Here is an 18,899-nt window from a genome sequence, read left to right as displayed (position 1 = left end):
CAGACAGAAATGGATTCTGAAGCTGTAGGACTGAACAGAACTGTAAACTTATAGGTGAAGTAAAGTTAACACAGACAGATTTATATAAAGAACCTAAGTGAGCATGAATAGAATATATGCAGTGTGATATGATAAGCACCAAAACTTTATTTGACTGAGCAGGCAATATCTTATCACAGTTGAGGTTAGTGTGTGGAAGTGCAAGTGTGCAAGTTTGCCACGGCTCCTCTGAAAACAATCACGATGGCACATCTCGAAACAGGCGGCAGTAATGGCTGGTTTTGTCTATCGAGTAGACCATCTCTACGTGCAGTATTTGCACACCTCGGTGGGCTGTCTATATTGGCAAGTCCGGTCAAGCTTGCCAACCTGCCTCACTCCTGTTACCCTGCGCTCACCGCTGTAAGCCGATAAGGTCACTTCCTGTTTAACTTTCCGTCAGCTCCTGTGTTATCTCTCCACTTAACTCTATCGCTCTGTGTCAGACTTGCTAAAACAAAGAACATTCTCAGTTCGGCAATCTTCACAGGGCACTGGATTCTAAAGCACCATGTTCAGATTGTCATCAGAGGGAAACCGAACAAAACATGGGGGCAATCCAATACAACCTGTCTATTGTTGGAGGTAAACATTGTCGTAATATCAGTTGGGACGGCTTGGCGTTCCCACTGAGTCACAATTTTTAGGACCAACCCTTAAAAGAAGGTGAATAAAGGGGCATAAACTATAATACAACTTTATGTTTTATGCCTATTCAAACAGAGCGGCCTGTTCATGTGGGGGGGTTGCTGCAAAGAAAATAGTATGATGATTATGATCTGTGGGAATTAAAGGGTTGTACTGACAAACACACAAAGCCACGGTCTAGAATGTCAACCCATTATCATCCCAAATCCCCCCATTAACAAAGATGATGTCATCGATATGAATTCAACACTGCGTTCCCCAAGGAACTCAGAAATACATCCACAAAGTTTGAAGGTTTTTTTGGGAGAAAATGGAAGAGCTGACGGAGTGAGATAGATATTTATAGATATATGAGTTCAGGTTAATGTTAATGGCAGGAATTGTTCTAAAGAGAGAGAAATTAGAATGAATAAGTACACATGTTTTTGTGTTTGTATCTCTGTGTGAGCCACTTACGTCCACTTCACCTTGGTCAATAACGTAGAAGTTGTCTCCTTCATCACCTGGACGGGAGAGAAGAGAAAACAGGAGTTTGTGAGTGACGAGAAAAATACCTGGCTTTGAACCAACCAGGAAGTTTATTTTTCCTCTTACTCTGAACAGTGGATAAACCATTCAACCAAAAAGGAAGTTACTCTGGGCAATGAGTTTGAAATCTGTCAAATACTTGGATCAGGTTTTCTATTAGTTTTCTATGTGTTGGAGGACTGAACCAAGTTACACACATTGTTGGGGTTCAGCCTGTAAAGTTTTGGGGCAGACCAAGATTTCCTACACTGTACTTTTAATAATGTAAACTCCGGCCAAGGATGCAGAGCTACAGCCCCCCAGTAAAGAATAAATCAAGGAATAGTCTATCATTTCAAATGTGTGCTGAAAGTTTCTGACACAAGTTTCTGAAAGTTTCTGACACAGACAAACGTTTCACGGTGTCCATTTGGGATCTGAAAAAAATAAAACTCAATAAACGCACATGAGTTTAAAAAAATGGAACTCAACCTTGGTTTGTTTGTCTGGTTGAGTTTTGTGTGTTTGTCTGACGGGATCCCCTTTGTGTCACTGATGGTGGTGTGCTGTGCTTTCAAAGTGAACCCTAACCCTTGATGTGAGCCACAGGATGTAGGTGGTTGTCCACTGAAAGCATCTAGTCTGGAGATAAGGCTGAAAAATGGCAGTGTTCCTTTAATTATGCTATCCATTACATAGGGCTGAGGGTGGTGGGGGGGGGGGGGATTATTAAAATAGACTGACAGAAAACACATAAGCACTGTGAAACTCTCCCTGCAGCAACCTCTCACACACAATAAGAATATAAGTGCAACCCCATTCACAGGTAAGAGTGGCTAGTGATGCATGAACATACATGACACAAGTATGCTTGTGTATGCATTTCAGAGGTACCAAATGAGGGTGTGTATGACTCTGCGTATGTGTGTACTCGTGTTTTTTTGTGTGAATGTTCCTCTGACGAGTTGAAAGGCGGGGAGTGCCATGTGCGCAAAGTTCACAGGAGTTCACATGGCTAATTAATATTGAGTGGAGAGTGCTCGTTAATCATATAGCTCCGTCTGTCACAAAAATGCTCCTCGTCTGTCTGATGGTCTGTCCGTGGAGACCCCAGAGACACACACACACACACACACACACGCACACAGCCTTCTGCAACCTGGCCCTCTGCTATCCCCCTCTCTCTTTCTCTCTGTCGCTCCTTCTTTCATCTCATCTATCTTTCTTTCAGGTCCCTCTCGCTCTCATCTTTCTTCTCTTCTACTCTTCCTGCCTTTTACCACTTTGGTTCTCTGGCCTTTGTTTTCGGCCTTTCCAATCCCCTGTGCCTGAGAGTGCAGGCAAATATTTGACCAGAACGTGCACAAACATATAGACACACACACACACACACACACACACGGGCTGGTGTGCTCAGGGTGGCCTCGTTTTAACACGGGGTAATTGTCATAGACACTGTTAATGTTCTCTGGTTGTGCTCAAAAGGAAGACATGGGGTACATCCTCGGCCTCGGACATATTTTAAAAATGCTGGTGCACCACCGAGCAAAAGATGTCCAGTTAGGAATTTTATATTAAAGGTTAGGTTGGGTCAAGAACAATCCGTAAGTAAGTCCTGGACCACTTGTTCACCTTAGTGTCAAAAACAACAATGAATATATGCATAATAATGTAAAAAATAAAATTAAAAAATGGAATACACAACAGATTTTATGGAAATAACTCCTGTCCTGCATTTTGCATTGAGTGAATTCTCCTTTTGTTTAAATACCAGTACAGCCGCTGAGTCAATAACTCCTGGTGGTGTCTAAACAGTGTGTGATGGGCCAGTAGCACGGGTAGATTCTTGAAGCTGTACAGTAGTCCAGACATTAGCAATGACATCACTATTGTATATATGTACCACACACTAACGTGTATATAACAATGGGCTGTCTAGGGTTGGGGGCCCTGCAAAGATAGCTAGACTTATTATCACCAAATTAGGCCTGACATACTCCCAGATGCTGACTTGGAGTAGGTAGGATCAAATGAGCGATGATGTTGACAGTTTTCCTTGACTTCACATCCAGGTGAACGTGTTTGCAAGGCACGCTTTCGATTTTGCGCAGGTGTGAATGTGGTGGTATACAGACAGTGAGCATTCGTCTATGAGGATGTGTGTTTTCAGCATTTAAATATGTGTTTAAACGCGTCTGGGTATGTGCTTGATAGGAGTTTGAGTGGGGGGGCACTGGAAAAATACAGTCTGGCTCTGTTAAGTCCTGTGTTCCTTCAAAGTCTGGGGATGTCTAGTGAAGACGTCAATGACTGTGGTTAAGCGGAGGAGAGGGACCTGACATCTGGTGCAGGCTGAGGGAATGCGAGGGTGAGGCAAAAAGTGGAAAAGGGAGGGAAAAGGGTGTAACAGGATGAAGTGACTATGAGTCTTGGTAGCAATGCAATACATGCATTCTTTGAGATAAAGCCATCGAAGGGTAACCAGTGCAACCAGCACACTAATTGCTACTTTTCCACTTAAGTGGCTGGGTGGATCAGATACGGCATATGTCGATGTGATGAACTCGAAGAGTCTACGTTGTCAGAGTGTTGCTTTTTATATCAACTAGTGCAGTGGATAAAAACATACGGTATATTTCAATATCTATTGTCGCCCGTGGTTTTAGGCTTTGTTTTCCTGAAGCAAAACTACCAGTCAGACATTTACATACCTTGCTGGATGACTGTTTCTCCTGCAATGTGAGTGACCGGGAACATGGCATCAAATATGTCACTAGAAAGGAAGGAGGAAAGAAGGAAGCAGGAGGAAAAGGAAGGGAGGGCGAGAGAGAACATAATTGTCATTAACATGGCTGTACATTATGTTAGCCCTAGAGTTAAGGCTGCCTAGTCACATGCACATTGTGATGTTGATAGTGTGCCCTTGTAAAGTACTGCACAGTACCTTTGGACCAAGTTTGTGATGGTCAATCATGCAATCGCTTTCCACTGCAGCAATGTGCCAATTACATGTGCGACCACACCTCGTTTTAAGACCAACACAGGCATGGATTTAAGTGCATTTGCTATTAAACAATAACGGAGTTGGACAGGAAAATGGCAACAGTGTTAGTCTGAAATTGGCAAAAACACTCACATTGTATCGGGTTTGAAATACGGCCCGTAGAGTTCTAAGGTTCTGAAGCCTCTATTCAACCATGTCTTTTGGCAAGCATCCATTATTACACTTGTTTGAAATAACTTTGGGAATTCTGCTTAATCAAATGAGGTACCTGCCAAACATCACACAAATATCAAGAGCTAAGCTTCAACCGCTTTCCCCGGCGTCTTTACATCTTTGCAGGCGTATATAGGCTGGAACATGTCGCTACATAACATGATCAAAGCATGTATCTCCTATCCTAAAAAAACCCTCTTCTTGAGAAAGCAAACAAAATCGTCCGTGCCTAAGCACTTAATTTCTGTTTCAGCACAGCGGGGAAAGTGACTGTTAGACTCTTCCTAACTGGTCCATTTGAATGCATGAAGCCTCAGCAGATTAAAGTTCCAATGCAGGGATGTGTCGGGACAAGAGAGAACTTAGAAGCCTTTCTCCTCTCCTCCTCTCTGCCCGTCTCACACCTTCAGGGTGTATTTATCTATCTAATCAGTTGCATACCACCCGTCTTATAGAAATATAGTAACAACAATAAAAGAGGGTCAGACGTATCAAAGACATGACCTGCTGAGTGAGTGTCGGCGAGTCTAAGCCCGTTCTGTGCGTGTTTGGTGTCAGAATATGCATGTATATCGCCTATGAAAACACACAGGTTTATGCAAAATAATGTGCAAACCTTGTGGAACATAAACATGTTAAGTGTTGCAGTGTTGCTTTATGAAAACTTGTCCGGGTGAAAAAAAGAGAAGAAATGCAGGTCAACAGATGGTGGGGAGAGATCTGAGGCTGTTATTAAAAGGTTTGGAGGTGAATAGACCCGGCTGGTATTTGTTTATGTGACAGTGAATAAAAAGCAGACTCGGGAAGGTGGATTTGAGCCAGCTCCGCTCACAGGTAGGCCCTGTGTGATGCAGCTGGCCATTGACTCACGTCCTCAGCGACACACGCACACTCTTTGAAGTGCACGAGCTAAAAGATGCATACACACACTCACTTCTACGACACGTCCTCCAGTACATACACGTGGTACTACGCATGCAACTGATCCACTCAGGGGTGCATGTCAACACACTTGCGCACACTTGTAAGAATAACAACACATTTGTGAGGAACACAGGAACACTGGCACTCTCCTATGACACGCAAACTCTTTGATGGTGTTTAGTCAGTGCAACATCTGCAGGAGTGCGCTCCGCTCTCCTCACATCTGTAACGCCCTGCGCCTGGCACAGAGTCTGTTTGTTCAGGGAGAGTCGGGGCTGTGGATTTCAGATCACTTATCCCTAATAAAGTGTGTGAAAATACCACGGGAAATTTGGTCCATTGTCGTACGATTCATGTCATATGATTGTGGTTAATATCATATATTCTTTGGGAGAAAATACATAGGTTGCACTTTGGTGTATGCCTTTTGGTGGTTGTGGTGGTGGTGACGGACTTGATGATAGTAATAATGCATTACATGGCCAGAAGGATGTTTGGGGCTGCACCGCATTGTCAGAGTGAGAGGATCAAAGGCAAGCAAACCTGTGTTTAGGTAATTACCCTTGACCGTCTCTCTCTCTTCTATACCCTGCCCCTCACTGAATGCTTAGGTGAGCACAACAAAGACACTTACGCAGGTAATTGCTTCCTCTCAATTCTCCCTGACTCTCTTTCCCTTTCTTCATCCCACACTTCCGTCCTGTCAGTTCTCAATCACTTTTTCTCTTCCTCTCCCCTCGCAATTGTCTATCTCTTATCTCTAATTCTCTCCGTGACCCACCTATCCCCCCACCCCCCCACCCTCCCTGTGCCTTTCCCAGATAAAGTGATTAATCTTGTCCTTTCCGCTACCTGTAGCCCCTCTGACCTTAGGAAAAGGCACGGCCCTATTCCCCTTACAATGGACGTGCTGTTCTGACAGAGACAAAGAGACAGAGAGAACCTGGTCTGGCTAGGAAGTTCACCTTCTGTCACCCTAAAGATGATTCCCCAAAAAGGGGTGTACGTGTGAATAACTTCACACATACTGTATTTCGTTGTACACATGTATGCATGAGAATAGACCGAAACATGCGTAAGTGATCCATGTAGTTACCATTTGTTAATTACCTTCATACATGGTGACATAATTTTCTTTGTTCAGACTGCACAAAGCTGTGTCCATTGGTAGTGGCACCTCTTTAATAATATGAGCTGCTATCATGACAGTGAAGCAGCATAGAAGAGCAGATGACATCAAAATGACAGTACATTTGCTGTGCTCATCATTAACCTATTTTATAATAAACATCTGATTAACTAAGCCTCTCTCCACATCGTGTGTGTGTGTGCATGTGTGCGGTTGTGTTAAAATGACAGGAAACGTTTACGTGCTCCTTCACTCTCTCTTATACACATACACACAACAACGTGGCAACAGGCTATTATTCTTCTCAAAACCCCATAAAGACGTGGTGAGCTTGGGGGATTCCAGTCACTAATGAAATAAAAATCAAGCCTGCTTTTGTAGCTGGATTGCTTGTTGTTCTTCCTGGCTTGGCATTGGCGGCTTTCCCCTCGTACCTCATCCCTCCTTCACTAATCTTTCCTACATCACAGCTGTTTATTTGTTCGGCAGCAGACACCTTATCTCTAACATTAGTATCTCAAAAGACAACACTGCCATTATGCCGTTGCCACCAAAGGACTCTTTAGCAGTGCAGCGTGCCGCCATGTCTTTGTGTTTCTTAATGGAGCGCAGACCGTTGCGTTACACAACACCTTCATGGGGAGACACAATGCTCACTCCATCTGTTTGGAGGAGGTTTTGCAAAAATCAAAATAAGCAACAACTGCACCGCATATGGGAACTTCTCAGCTCTCCAAGCTTTGTTTTGGCTTGGCAGGATTGTGCCACTGGTTTGGCTGCCACAGCGTTCATGCCGTAGGTGCTTGCACAATTAATTTTCACTGCCATACTTTATACTAATTGAGATTCTGCCTGAACAATAGTCTTTGTTATTGCAAGTTGAGAGACATCTGCAATAGCATGACGACAAGAAATATGCACTTGATTTGAATAATATGTTTAAGTTTTGTAGGGTAACCGATCGAGATGACGAGGCCTAACATAAAACTTAAAAAAGGGGTTACGAGACTTTGCGCTCATATGTAAATATACAGCTGTGAGAAGAAGCATTCCTTATTTTCACACAGTTTTACATCTTGTAGCTATTAAGGTGCCAACGTAATTACGAATACGAGATTAGAAAAAAAAAAAGGTTTGCTGATATTGTGTTTTCGGCGCTTCTAACCAACAACACAGTGAGTGTCCTGAACACATTCTCAACTACTTTAAATAAAGGTTGCCATGAACAACACAACTTCAGCACTGCTTTCTGTTTACCGACGTGAAGAGTTGCGATTAGTCAGCACAATGTGTTCAGGGTCAAGCAAACTCACAAAAATAAACATGCAAACATGAATTAGATTTGTTTATTAGCCTTGTTGTGTGACTCATTATGGGTATATCACAGTAAGGTGGAAAAGTTTATGAGGCTGACTAAGTGGTGTGCAGTTTAATGTCCACAGTTTAAAGTTGAGCACAAGCAGCCACAGCAAACCACATGGGACAACCAACTCACCCCATTGTGCTCACAATGGAATTGACTCGAAACCATCGAGTAATATAAGCATGTACACGCGGTTCTCCACTCACATGCAGACAGACACACGTAACCGACAATGCTAAGGCAGATGAAAGTGTGAGTGTGAGAAAGAGATGAAAGAGGCATAATTATAAAGCTCTGAAGAGTTCAGGGAGGAAATTTATGATGTAAGTGCTCTTGGCACGTGCCCTGTCTCTCCCTGGAGGCCCGGTGAAAGACGGAGATACCAGTCCGTTCCAGCTGCTGCCCGTTCCCTCACACTAGTCTCCAAACTCTGAGGAGAAGCCACACAAGCATGCGTCGTGTCTTACTTGGTCAAGGCTTTCTAAAGAGATCCCATTGAATCACAGATCCCATCAAAACTGCCACATCACCTTATATAACTAACAAAACAGGAACATTATAAGACATTCTAATAATGAAATTAGTAATTGAATCACAATACATTTGTAATAATACAAGTAAACAATAATACATTCATTCATTGTCTACCACGACCACTGCAGCCAATCCCAGCTGACATAGAGCAAGGTACACCCCTGATTTAGAGTGTCAAATTAACGTCACATTAAAGTACACAAAGGGAGAACATGCAAACTCCACGAAGAAACATGTCTTATTGCTGCAAGGCAACAGTGCTAACCACTAGGCCACCATGTGGCCCTGCATAATAACAACTTTTGTTTTAAAGGGTATAAGGAGTTTTTACTATACTTCACTTCCAAAGCCATAACATCACAGATCAGACCACTCATTTAAACATTATTTTTGAACGTCAGTGTCTTTGTCTGGTGTGATGTCTCCCAGCCTGTACAGAAGGCACAGGCAGGCAACTATGCAGCACAGAGGTGGTCCTGCAGGTTTACAAGTGGACATAACCATTTACGACTGGTGGCAATGGCCACTTAGATGGTCAACAATGTGTGAGGAGAGATGAGGCCAAGGCCATGCGAGGGGAAAAAAAAGAACCCTTGCTTTTCTAAAACTTAAGTGGCTTTTTACCCACTCTGCGTTTCTGCGTTTTGGATGTGGTCCGTGGAGATCTAAAACTCCAGGTCTGATAAAATGATAAGCTTCAGAACACTATTCCGCAAACTCACAATGGGCTATTGCACACTGAAGACTTTTTTTAAGTCCGTAATAGAAACGAAACACTTTGGACCGGTATTTTTGTCTCAAGGATCTAAATTGAGCTAATGTTCGCATACGTGGAGGTCTACAGAAGTCCGTTTAAAATCAGCTGTGTGATTAAATGTTGGAAGTTGTACTTAAAACCAACAGAGGGCAGAGAGCACAGTGTGTTAAACCCACACACCTGGCCCTGGTGGGTTTATAAGAGGGTGTAAACCTGGATGAATCCTGCTCTCTCAAAATGTAGATCTGTGTCTCAGTTGACCTAAATATACCGCATGTGCACTGAAGGAGGGTCCGTGCATTTATGCTGCAGGTCTGTGTGACCTGTACACTGCTGCCAAAACCTGCTGTAGGAACCCAGTGTGTCAATCATAATTTCTGCACTTATCAGACCCCCTGAGCAAAAATGAGTCTCTAATTCCAGAGTGCAGAGGCAAGGTCCATATTTCCCTTGGCTGTGCCCTTAGTTTTGTCCAATTTCGTTTTGCAAATGACTGAAAGACATGGGTCATTAAAAGAAAACTGCATCTACTTGGGCCAGCGTGTATTTTTATGCTTTAAACTGTGATTGTGATGTTCATTTTCAAATCCTGCAAAGCCACACCTCTTCATGTTGTTTTTGCTAAGAGATGCCTGGACAACTGATTCAGTCTGATGCGTTGACTCAGCAAGGGAAACATCACTGACGACCACCAAACAACCCTCATTAACAAATATTTTCACTGCAGTTGTACATGTTGACATAAAACGAAGCATGTGTTCTTCTCAAATGATTCAGAAACAGATGTTGGTGAAATGTCTACGTTCCTGAAACAGGTGCCATTTTGTCCAGGTGGAAAATCTGATCCAAGGGTCACTGGCAGGTCAATAAGGGTTGCATTTATCAAACCATGGCGCAACTAAGCCGCTTTATTATCACTCAGAGGAATTAGTCCTGTCAACTTTTTTAAGATAAAGTGATGTGAGACGACCAGATTAACAAATAAAGCTCAGCAAGAAGAATTTTTTCTTTCTGCATGTGCCTCAGAAGTCACAAAACACTTCCCACTATCTCTGAGCTCCACCACCTCAACTCCACTCATTCAACAAACCAGAAGAACTTCATGAGACATCTCATCATTGCCAGCATTTTGGCTCTGCTTTCCTGAAACCTTTAAGCCTAACAACAGTAGTCCTATGAAACAGGCTAAGCAACAACTGAATCAGGACTGGCACCATGCACTCTACTAGTCTTCCACTGCCAACTTTATCAAAGGGAGATATGAAATATCACCTCATACCAGCACACTATTGTTACACCAATGCTTTTCTATTACTGTTGTGTTGCTGGCATGAAAATAGATCGGCTTTGAAGAGAGGAAAAATGGGACAGTCAGCAATATGTAAAGGGATTTAAATGAGTATATTATAGCACCCTCTACCACAAGTACACAGAGCCAGGTTCGCATCAGGAAGGTAAGCGTTGGAGTTGCATGGCAGAGGAAGAAAGGTCCAGTCTGAAGAGGAAAAGAAGCAATTGGCAAGAGGATGTGAGCAGAGATGAAGACGTGTCATGGTGTGAAGAATCAACATCAGATTTTGACAGTGTCTTGATAATAAACATACGTCACATTTGAACCTTTTGATGGTCAGAGTCACAGAATTACTTGTATGTTTCTGCAGAAACTTCCATAACTACGGCGTATCTTCCGACATTCCCTAACAAGGCTGTTTAGTCACTTAGGGTCGTAAGGCTACAGCTCCAATCTACCTTAAGTTGTGATGCTATTTATTTGTTTCCAGCCTATGTTCCCAATACCCTATTTGTGCCACACTTAGGCCTGTTTTTCTCAGAATTCATAGACTAGAAAGGTCATAAACATCTTAATACACCTATTGTGTCCACTGTGGACACACTGTGTAAAAATCCCAAAGCCCTAACACTAGTTGAACAATAGAGTTGGCTATGTTTACAAGACATGATTAGCTCAAATTTGGAGATTTAAAGATTTCTAGGGTAAATGGAGAAAGGATAAAAACATTAAGTCTGACACATCGAGCTAAATCTCTGCACTGGAGATCTAAAGGGTTCCCAGCTCTCTTATGTTCAGATTACTGTGTGTAGAGTGACAAAGCTGTTTTATGGGCCTACCTGATGATCCAACACACGCTACGTGGTGATGTAGCCATGATGTCAGCCTAAAAACATCACAAACATGTCCAACCCTGTTTCCCTTCTTTCCTCTACCTTTCCTTTCCACATTTCATTTTTTTCCCCAACATAGTGATTATGCTGCTGTGCTGTTGACTATCTTCTGTTAAACTTTTTTTTTTTTTAATTGTGTCTATCTAGATCAGATTTTCAGGACTTGTGTATTTTCATGCTTTTTTCTAACGCACCATTGACTCTGCTGTTTATTGCCCCGGGGCTGACAAAAGTGAGTTCTTCCTCCACTTAGAGGGAAAAAGGGCAACGCTGAATCAGGCAGGGCTAAATCTCACCCGCTCTGATGTGTTTACAGGGGGATGTGTCAGAGAGAGTCACAAAGAAAGCACAGCAGAAACCTTGAAGATACATATTTAAGTGATTAGTCTACTGAACACACACGAATATTACATACAGACCGTCTATATATTGTGTACAGGTGCCTAGAGCTGCGCTTCTTTTATGTTCCTCTCTCATTCGCTCTCTTTCACACAGACATACACACACATCCTGACACGTTGCTTAACATCACAAGAGATGCCGCTGTCCTGCGGGCATGTCTTTTCCTCTCCTCTCGCCTCTGCCCGCCCCCCCCCACTCCCTCATTCTCACCTCACAGAAGACAAGCACGAGAACAAGATAAGCATCTGAGGGGCCGACTGGGACACAAGTTGTCCTTTTAAGGGTTCAAACCAAATAGGTGTTTACACAACACAGCACACTATTGTGCACACTCAAACACAAATGTATAAGAGTGGACAGCTGAGACAGAAAGAGAAGTCTAAAAAGCCTGAGGGTGCCTGAGGAGGGAGGAAGGGAAGGATGAGTAGATGATTAGATGACGGGAAGAGAAGGAGATATCCACTATAGAAGTGCTAAAGGCTACATCACACTGTATATGTACTGTATGTGTAGTTTGTAAAAAACCTCATCACAGCAGTTAGGTAATAGGTGTACAGGGTGTATGGGGGGGCCTGAATAGCTGACATGCAATGGCTGACATCTGACTGACACAAGGCCTTCCCTGCTGTAAACAGAGAGCTTCATCAGAGACACAACAGGCAGACCTGGATAGTGTTGAGCAACTAACTAGCACCTTGCAGATAATGTGCTAACACAAAGGAATGTACCAGTGTTAGCAAGTGCTAAGCTTTTTAACTGTAACACCAGGAACACGCTCAATTATGGATACAGATTAAAACAAACTACTGACATTTATTTTATTATGACTTTAAAAGAGTAGATCTGAGAGGTTCGACTACACTGAATAATGAATGAATGAATGAATGAATGAATGAATGAATAAATAAATGAATGAATAAAAAGAACAGATTTCTGAGTACATTTATTGTAAATAGATTATTGACAATCATAAAGCATTGCCTTTCCCTCTGAATCTACGGATTTATATATAGGTTGCTGTTGTTACTGTATACTGTCCATAATGTGGAGGAACTGTCTTGCAAGGTTATTTATGAAGCAGACAGGGAGATCTGCTGCATCTCATGATTTGTTTTTTAATAATGTGAACAAAATTCAAGTCATTTAACAAGATAAAATAATCAATGAAACAACTTTAAAAAAAAAAAAATATTGCTCAATTAGTTCAATTGCTCTATGATGCCCCAAAATCTGCAACACCGACTCCACAAGACCTCACATACTGAAACCTATGAAGCCTGGAAATAGACTGACTGCCTCTTATCTAAATGAAACTCAACCAGAGTAACACCAACAAAGTGATGAGGAGGTCATGGGAGAATTAACACGCTATAACAAGACTGTTGTCTGTGTCTGTGCACTGGAACCTATCACAGTAGCATAGACAAAGCAGACGGGATGTATACAATAGGAGGCCATGGGCCAACCAAGGCTATTTTATAGGGCACTGAGCTTCTCTGTCCTCAGCTAATGTGTGATGGTCAGTGTGTGGGTTGTTCTCTGGGCTCGACTGAGCTATAAAGGCACTGAAGAGTTGCAGGAACATCATGTCCTCACAGCGGGGGCAAACACTGGTTAGGAAGTCACTGTCATGCACACTTGCACATTCAGCCTACATATTCATTCAGAGATGAAACGTGACACTCTCCATGATCACAAACACCCTAATTCACACCTCACTCTGGTAGCGCCGGACACACACACACACACACACACACAAAGGTAGCTAATGTTCTACTTTCACCTTCTCAGCTGTCAAATCATTACGAGAAATATTTTCTTTCAAGACAGACTGAGATGATTCACTGATTCAATACTCCCACTGGAGACATTTGATCCTGAAGTGTTTGAATCCAAAATAGAGGCCAGTTTCTCTCCCTTTCCCTGTTTACCGCAAGATAAATATTCACATACACTGTACATGCAAATGTCGACAGAGAAGCACATCCACATTTTATTGATCCTTCATGTGCATCAGTGAAACATATTGCACACAAGTATACACGCACATTCACATTCACTGGAACAGGAAGTGCTTCAATGTAGACGCATGTCCACACATGCAAACCAATCACGCACGTGCACACACACACACACACACACTGACACTGATGGTATAAGCAGCTGAAAAGGCAGGGATGAATCATAGCTAGCTGGAAACCTGTCCGGCACAGACTCGGGGGTACATTTTGGAAGGATTACGAGGTTCTAAAGGGACTCCAGACACTTATCGCGGCCACATGAGTCATTGCTTTATAGAGAGCTGGATGGAGAAATTGAGAGAGAGAGGGAAGGATGGAGAGAGATGACAGGGGGCGGAAGAGACAGCAGGAGGCAGGTTGAAACACAGCAGAGGGTAGAAGTGAGGACAAAAGTTTCCAGCTATCTGTGCAATTGTGTGCAGTGTAACTGTGTGTTTGCTCATACAAGTGTGCACATGTTGATGTGTGTGTGAGTGTGTTATTGGCCTGCGAGCATGCAGTCTGGCTGATATGAACGTTCTTCAAATGCTACGTTTGTCCGCGCGGTTTCCTTCAGCTGAAATGTGAAGTTGTCTGAGCTGAAGCGGAGATGTGATGTGCTGGGGTGGGGGTCGTCCCGTGAGTCTCCGCGCACTGGACGGTGGTGGGGATGGTCGAGGTTCAGTCAGGCCTGCAGGTCTCCTGTGGAGAGTGACCTCATTGCCTGGCCCCTGGCATTGTGGCAACAACACAAAGCCATGCAGGGGACAGAGGAGGCTGTGGGGGACGGACTGGATGTGAGTGTGGATGTAAATGTGAACGACTGAGAGAGGGAGAAAGACAGGAAGAAAAAGAGAGAGAGAGAGAGAAAGAAAGAAATAAAGAAGTGAATTCTGAAAAGGGGAAAGGAGGACCACCAGGCTCTCAGGAAGAACGGGGATGTGAGAACACACAGACTGTCAATGAGGGAGTCGGTAAGACAGGAAACACAAACAGAACTGCAAACAAGCTAAACAGCAGACTGCAATTAATGCATAGCCCGCCATAAAATTTAAATCATATACGGCATCACACATCTCCACAGCTCGTGCACCTGAACACACAGAGAAACAGGTCCTCACAATGGCCTGAAAATGCACAAATAACTGTAAAGCCAACACACACACACAGATTCAAATATATACGACTGAACAATCAATGTGATTTTAAATTTAAATCCCAGTTCGAAACAATGCAAGTAATTGCAAAGGCTGCAATTTAAATCTTCTCATTTTGATTGTTCTAACTTCTATGCCGATACAAAATGTACCTCGTATTTTCCAGTATTTACTGTTACGATGGTGATGTCATAAAGGACAGTAACTCAATTTAACAAGTGTGCAGGACAAGTACCTTATGTCTACCACAGGCAATGGCTCAAGTGACAGATTCACATGTGAATCATCTATGTGTGTGGCAAAAACACCCTCTAGGGGCTGCTGTATGTTAACAACACAATCTGATGCATGTGGATGTTTATGTAGCAAGTGTGTGGCTGCATTTAGTCACATCTCAGCAAAATCACGCTGCCGGTGCCGTTCAGTTCAGGAGGAGTGTATCTGTTTCAGTCATGAACCCATTAACTGGAGCACCAAGCTTGAGTCTCATGTCTATTGATATGGAGCCTGATTCAAATGAATGAGCTATCAGATATGATGATGAGAGCTGTGTTCATCTGATATGACTTCACAGCACCACTATCTCACGCCGCATCTTCTTTGTTGACTTGTTCCATAACATAGGCCTTAAATAAACTTCCGCTGGAACATGAGGCGACACAGGTCTCTCCTGGGTCGTTTTTAGTGTCGGTCCTTTCGCTACTGTTTGTTTATTTAAGTGTTCTGTCGCTCACTGATTTTGCACCTCTTAAAGCACCATAAACAGAGAGAAGGAGCCAATCCACTAAAGATGTTCCCCGTCCATCAGCAGATGCTAGTGGGAAAGGTGTAGAGGTCAGAGTTGGGGGTCAGAGGTCAACTAATCGGTCACTTCATCAGCTCATTACTCTGCTTGTTAATCAGAGGATTAAAACAGGCAGGATGCAATAATCACCACGTCTGTACAATCCCTTTCCCCCTCTGAATCCTCAGCTGTAACCTTTTAACTGCAAAAAAAAAACACATTTTCTTATAGAATTGTTGACAAGAAAAGTATTTTCTTGTATTTCTTGTATAATAGACATGTTAAAGATGAAGTCATGTGTTGTTGATGTACAGCTTGGGTTCTGATGTAAAAAGATTTAACAACTCCTCTTAACAGACAGTTAATGTTATTTAAGAATGTAGTCTTACATAGACTCTGCAAACACAGCTTAAGGAATGGTATAAATGTATAAACAGGGTTTCCCAATACTTGCCAGACTGTGTGGTTACACAGAGAGCTTCTCGAGTCTGTTCGGTCCCCAGGAGAGTGTTTTGTGGTGTAAGGGCATTAGACTAATGCACACAGGCAGGAGGCTACAACCTGATGAGCACGCGCATACGTATACGAGTGTATTTGTAAGTGTTTGGTTTGCATCCTGGGAAAAATAAATCCTCCGACAGAAATCCCAGGGGTGCCTTCTTATGTAATTCATCACTGAAGGTGACACAATTGCTCCTGTATCTGTTCCTTCCTACCTTCCCTCCATTGTTGCATTCATGCTCACAAAAGAGGCAGCAGATCATCAAGGTCATTTATACGGGTGTGCATAAAAAGTGACGAAAAACAAAACGCTCTACCGCTATCAGAGGTCTCATTTTCATACCACTTAGGTAGGAAACTGATACGAAACCATTACAGTTAACACAAATGTGTTTTAACAGGCAATAGGCCTATTGTTGACCGTATCAAAAGACAAGTTCTAAATGAGCATGTAATATGGGGAAGTGGTTTGTAGATAGGCCAGCAAATCTCATCTGAGGGTGCACCTGGTCAAATAAGCTTTATGTACACACGAAAATGCGTATTGACACTGTGGCCGAGAGCAGATATCCAAATTTGTGCAAAAGATTATGTTATCAATCCTGATATTTTTTTTTTTTTATAAAAGGCCAGAATCTGAAAACGATCATCTACGTGCGGTAAATTAGCTGAAACGGAACAAAATAATCCCAGATTCAGGAGGAAAAATTTGATATTAAGTTCATTTGATATGGTAACAACGACTGTACGCCAACAGTATTGAGACAGGTGGTTGCAAGCTGATTTGGGTGTTAGAAACCCAGGCTCAGCACAATATGAAATCGAACACCTGTTCCCTGTTTATCGTGTGTGCTTGTGTGTCTGTTTGTGTGGGCATATCATAATGAGGTCATTATGGCGGCTAATGTTCAGAGAAAAAGGAGCTCCACCCTGTGGCCCGCTGGGAGCCACACCATGGCAGAGGTTCAGAAGTCAGTCAAGGTCATTATGAAAAACACACAGAAATACTGTTCGCTGACGGTACAGTGTGTTTCAATTCCGCCTGTAGTTTTAGTTTTTTCATCTTTTTTTTGCTATATTCTGCAAAGCAAAACAGGTTAAAATGGACTACACACACACACACACACAGCTGGTACAGCTCTGAAACATAGAGTCCATAAAGTTTGACATATGAAATGGTGTGTTCATCAAAGACTCCACATTCCCAGCTGGAACAGCCACACTGGGAACAAAGTCTAAAATGCATACTTGAGAATGTGGGCGTGCATGCGTGTGTGCACACGTGCACGTGTGTGTGTGTTTGTGTGTGTTTAAATGCATGCATGTCATCTATGATCATTAAATCCTCATTGTCCTTTGTAGTGATGGTGGTATTTAGTGGACTTGCTTATGCACATGTGTATGTAGAGGGATATGTGTTTATATTATATGTCTTACCTCTGCAGGACAGGGACACTCTATACTGTGAACATACGTATTATGCAGCTTTTCTTCTCTCTAGAGCATTAAACATCACAAGTTTACATTGCTTGAATCTACTTGATGTTGCCCTTGTGGATATTTTTTTCTCATGTGTGGCTTATTACTGTAATTTCAGACACAACAGAAAACTAATGAGAAAGAATCACTGCCCAAAAGAATCCGTCCACCACTAATTTACTGTGTGCACAATTACAGTATACTTACACATACTACCTGATTCATAGCAACACAGGTGCATATGATGGGTCCATCCTCTAGACTTAAAGGGAGTAACCAGAAAAATGTGTGCACTTGGACACCTAATATGAAAATAGAGTCACATTTATCACTAGATACCCAAGTAATAAACGTTTAACATTTTGAAATGTGTACATTTGACTCGCAACATAAGATTACAAATCTTATTATCAATTCCTGACAATTACTGTGAAAAGTCCCCCGATTATTCTTCACAAAAGAGACGAAAAGAGAGGTCTGATTGTTTTTGATTGTGCTTATTACTCATGGGGATGATAACATATCATAACATACTGCCAATCAGAGAACAAATTGTTATGTGATTCATTTGCATATGAACATGTGAGAGGCTAATCAAATGTGTTGCCTCGTCCCCTTTTTCTCATGGAGCCATAAAACAATAAGCTTTTTATAAAAGCAGTCAGATGAGATACAATTCAGAAGCAGTTTCTGCCTATAACGATCTGTCATCCCATGATGTATGACTCTTCTTCCTTATGTCAAGTAGCTCCCACTAACTCTTCACAGAATGTCTCATAACCCAAATGGCCAGCTGTCTGCACACCAAGGGAATAGAGAAATAGTGCGATACAGAGAGAGAGAAGTCAAAATACATCTGCTAATGTGCGTCTCTCTCTCTGTGACAGTTTTGGCACATTGGAAGAAGACAGTGTTCTTCATCAATGCCAATGACAGAAGGCATCAAAAAGCAAAAGTTTGTCTTCATGGTCCCCTGTGTTGCCAGTAGTAACAGGCTTTCTGTCAAGACTAATGTTGTACATTACCATTATTTATAACATTTGAGGAAGTGCAGAAAGTGGATTAATGTTTGTTTCTCTGTGACAAAGCAGTAATGCTCAAAGACCAGCTTGGCAAAGTTTTTTTCATTAATGCTGGAGGAGCACATTTGCTATACATCAATGTACATCTGTCTGCTAGGGTGCTCCAGGCACAACAACCGCAACACAACCGCAGTGCGACCGAGCCACCAGCCAGCCATCGAGCATCATCAGCTGGAAGCCAAGAGTGAGGAA

The 18,899-nt window shown here is 42.5% G+C and overlaps 1 protein-coding gene across 3 annotated transcripts in view; it reads right to left on the bottom strand.

Annotated features, from left to right (window-relative positions):
* The window catches only part of prkar1b (protein kinase, cAMP-dependent, regulatory, type I, beta), a 54,963-nt gene that overhangs the window by 19,126 nt on the left and 16,938 nt on the right, over positions 1 to 18,899 (bottom strand). For all 3 annotated transcript variants that reach the window (XM_058654164.1, XM_058654165.1, XM_058654166.1), the window contains 2 exons: positions 3,906 to 3,967; positions 1,144 to 1,190 (listed from right to left, as the gene is read on the bottom strand). In XM_058654164.1, coding sequence (XP_058510147.1) covers positions 1,144 to 1,190; positions 3,906 to 3,967 — 109 coding nt within the window. The remainder of the gene's footprint in view (positions 1 to 1,143; positions 1,191 to 3,905; positions 3,968 to 18,899) is intronic.

Source organism: Solea solea, chromosome 16, assembly GCF_958295425.1.
Source record: "Solea solea chromosome 16, fSolSol10.1, whole genome shotgun sequence".
Taxonomy (NCBI): Eukaryota; Metazoa; Chordata; class Actinopteri; order Pleuronectiformes; family Soleidae; genus Solea; species Solea solea.
This window is presented reverse-complemented; position numbering and strand designations above follow the sequence as displayed.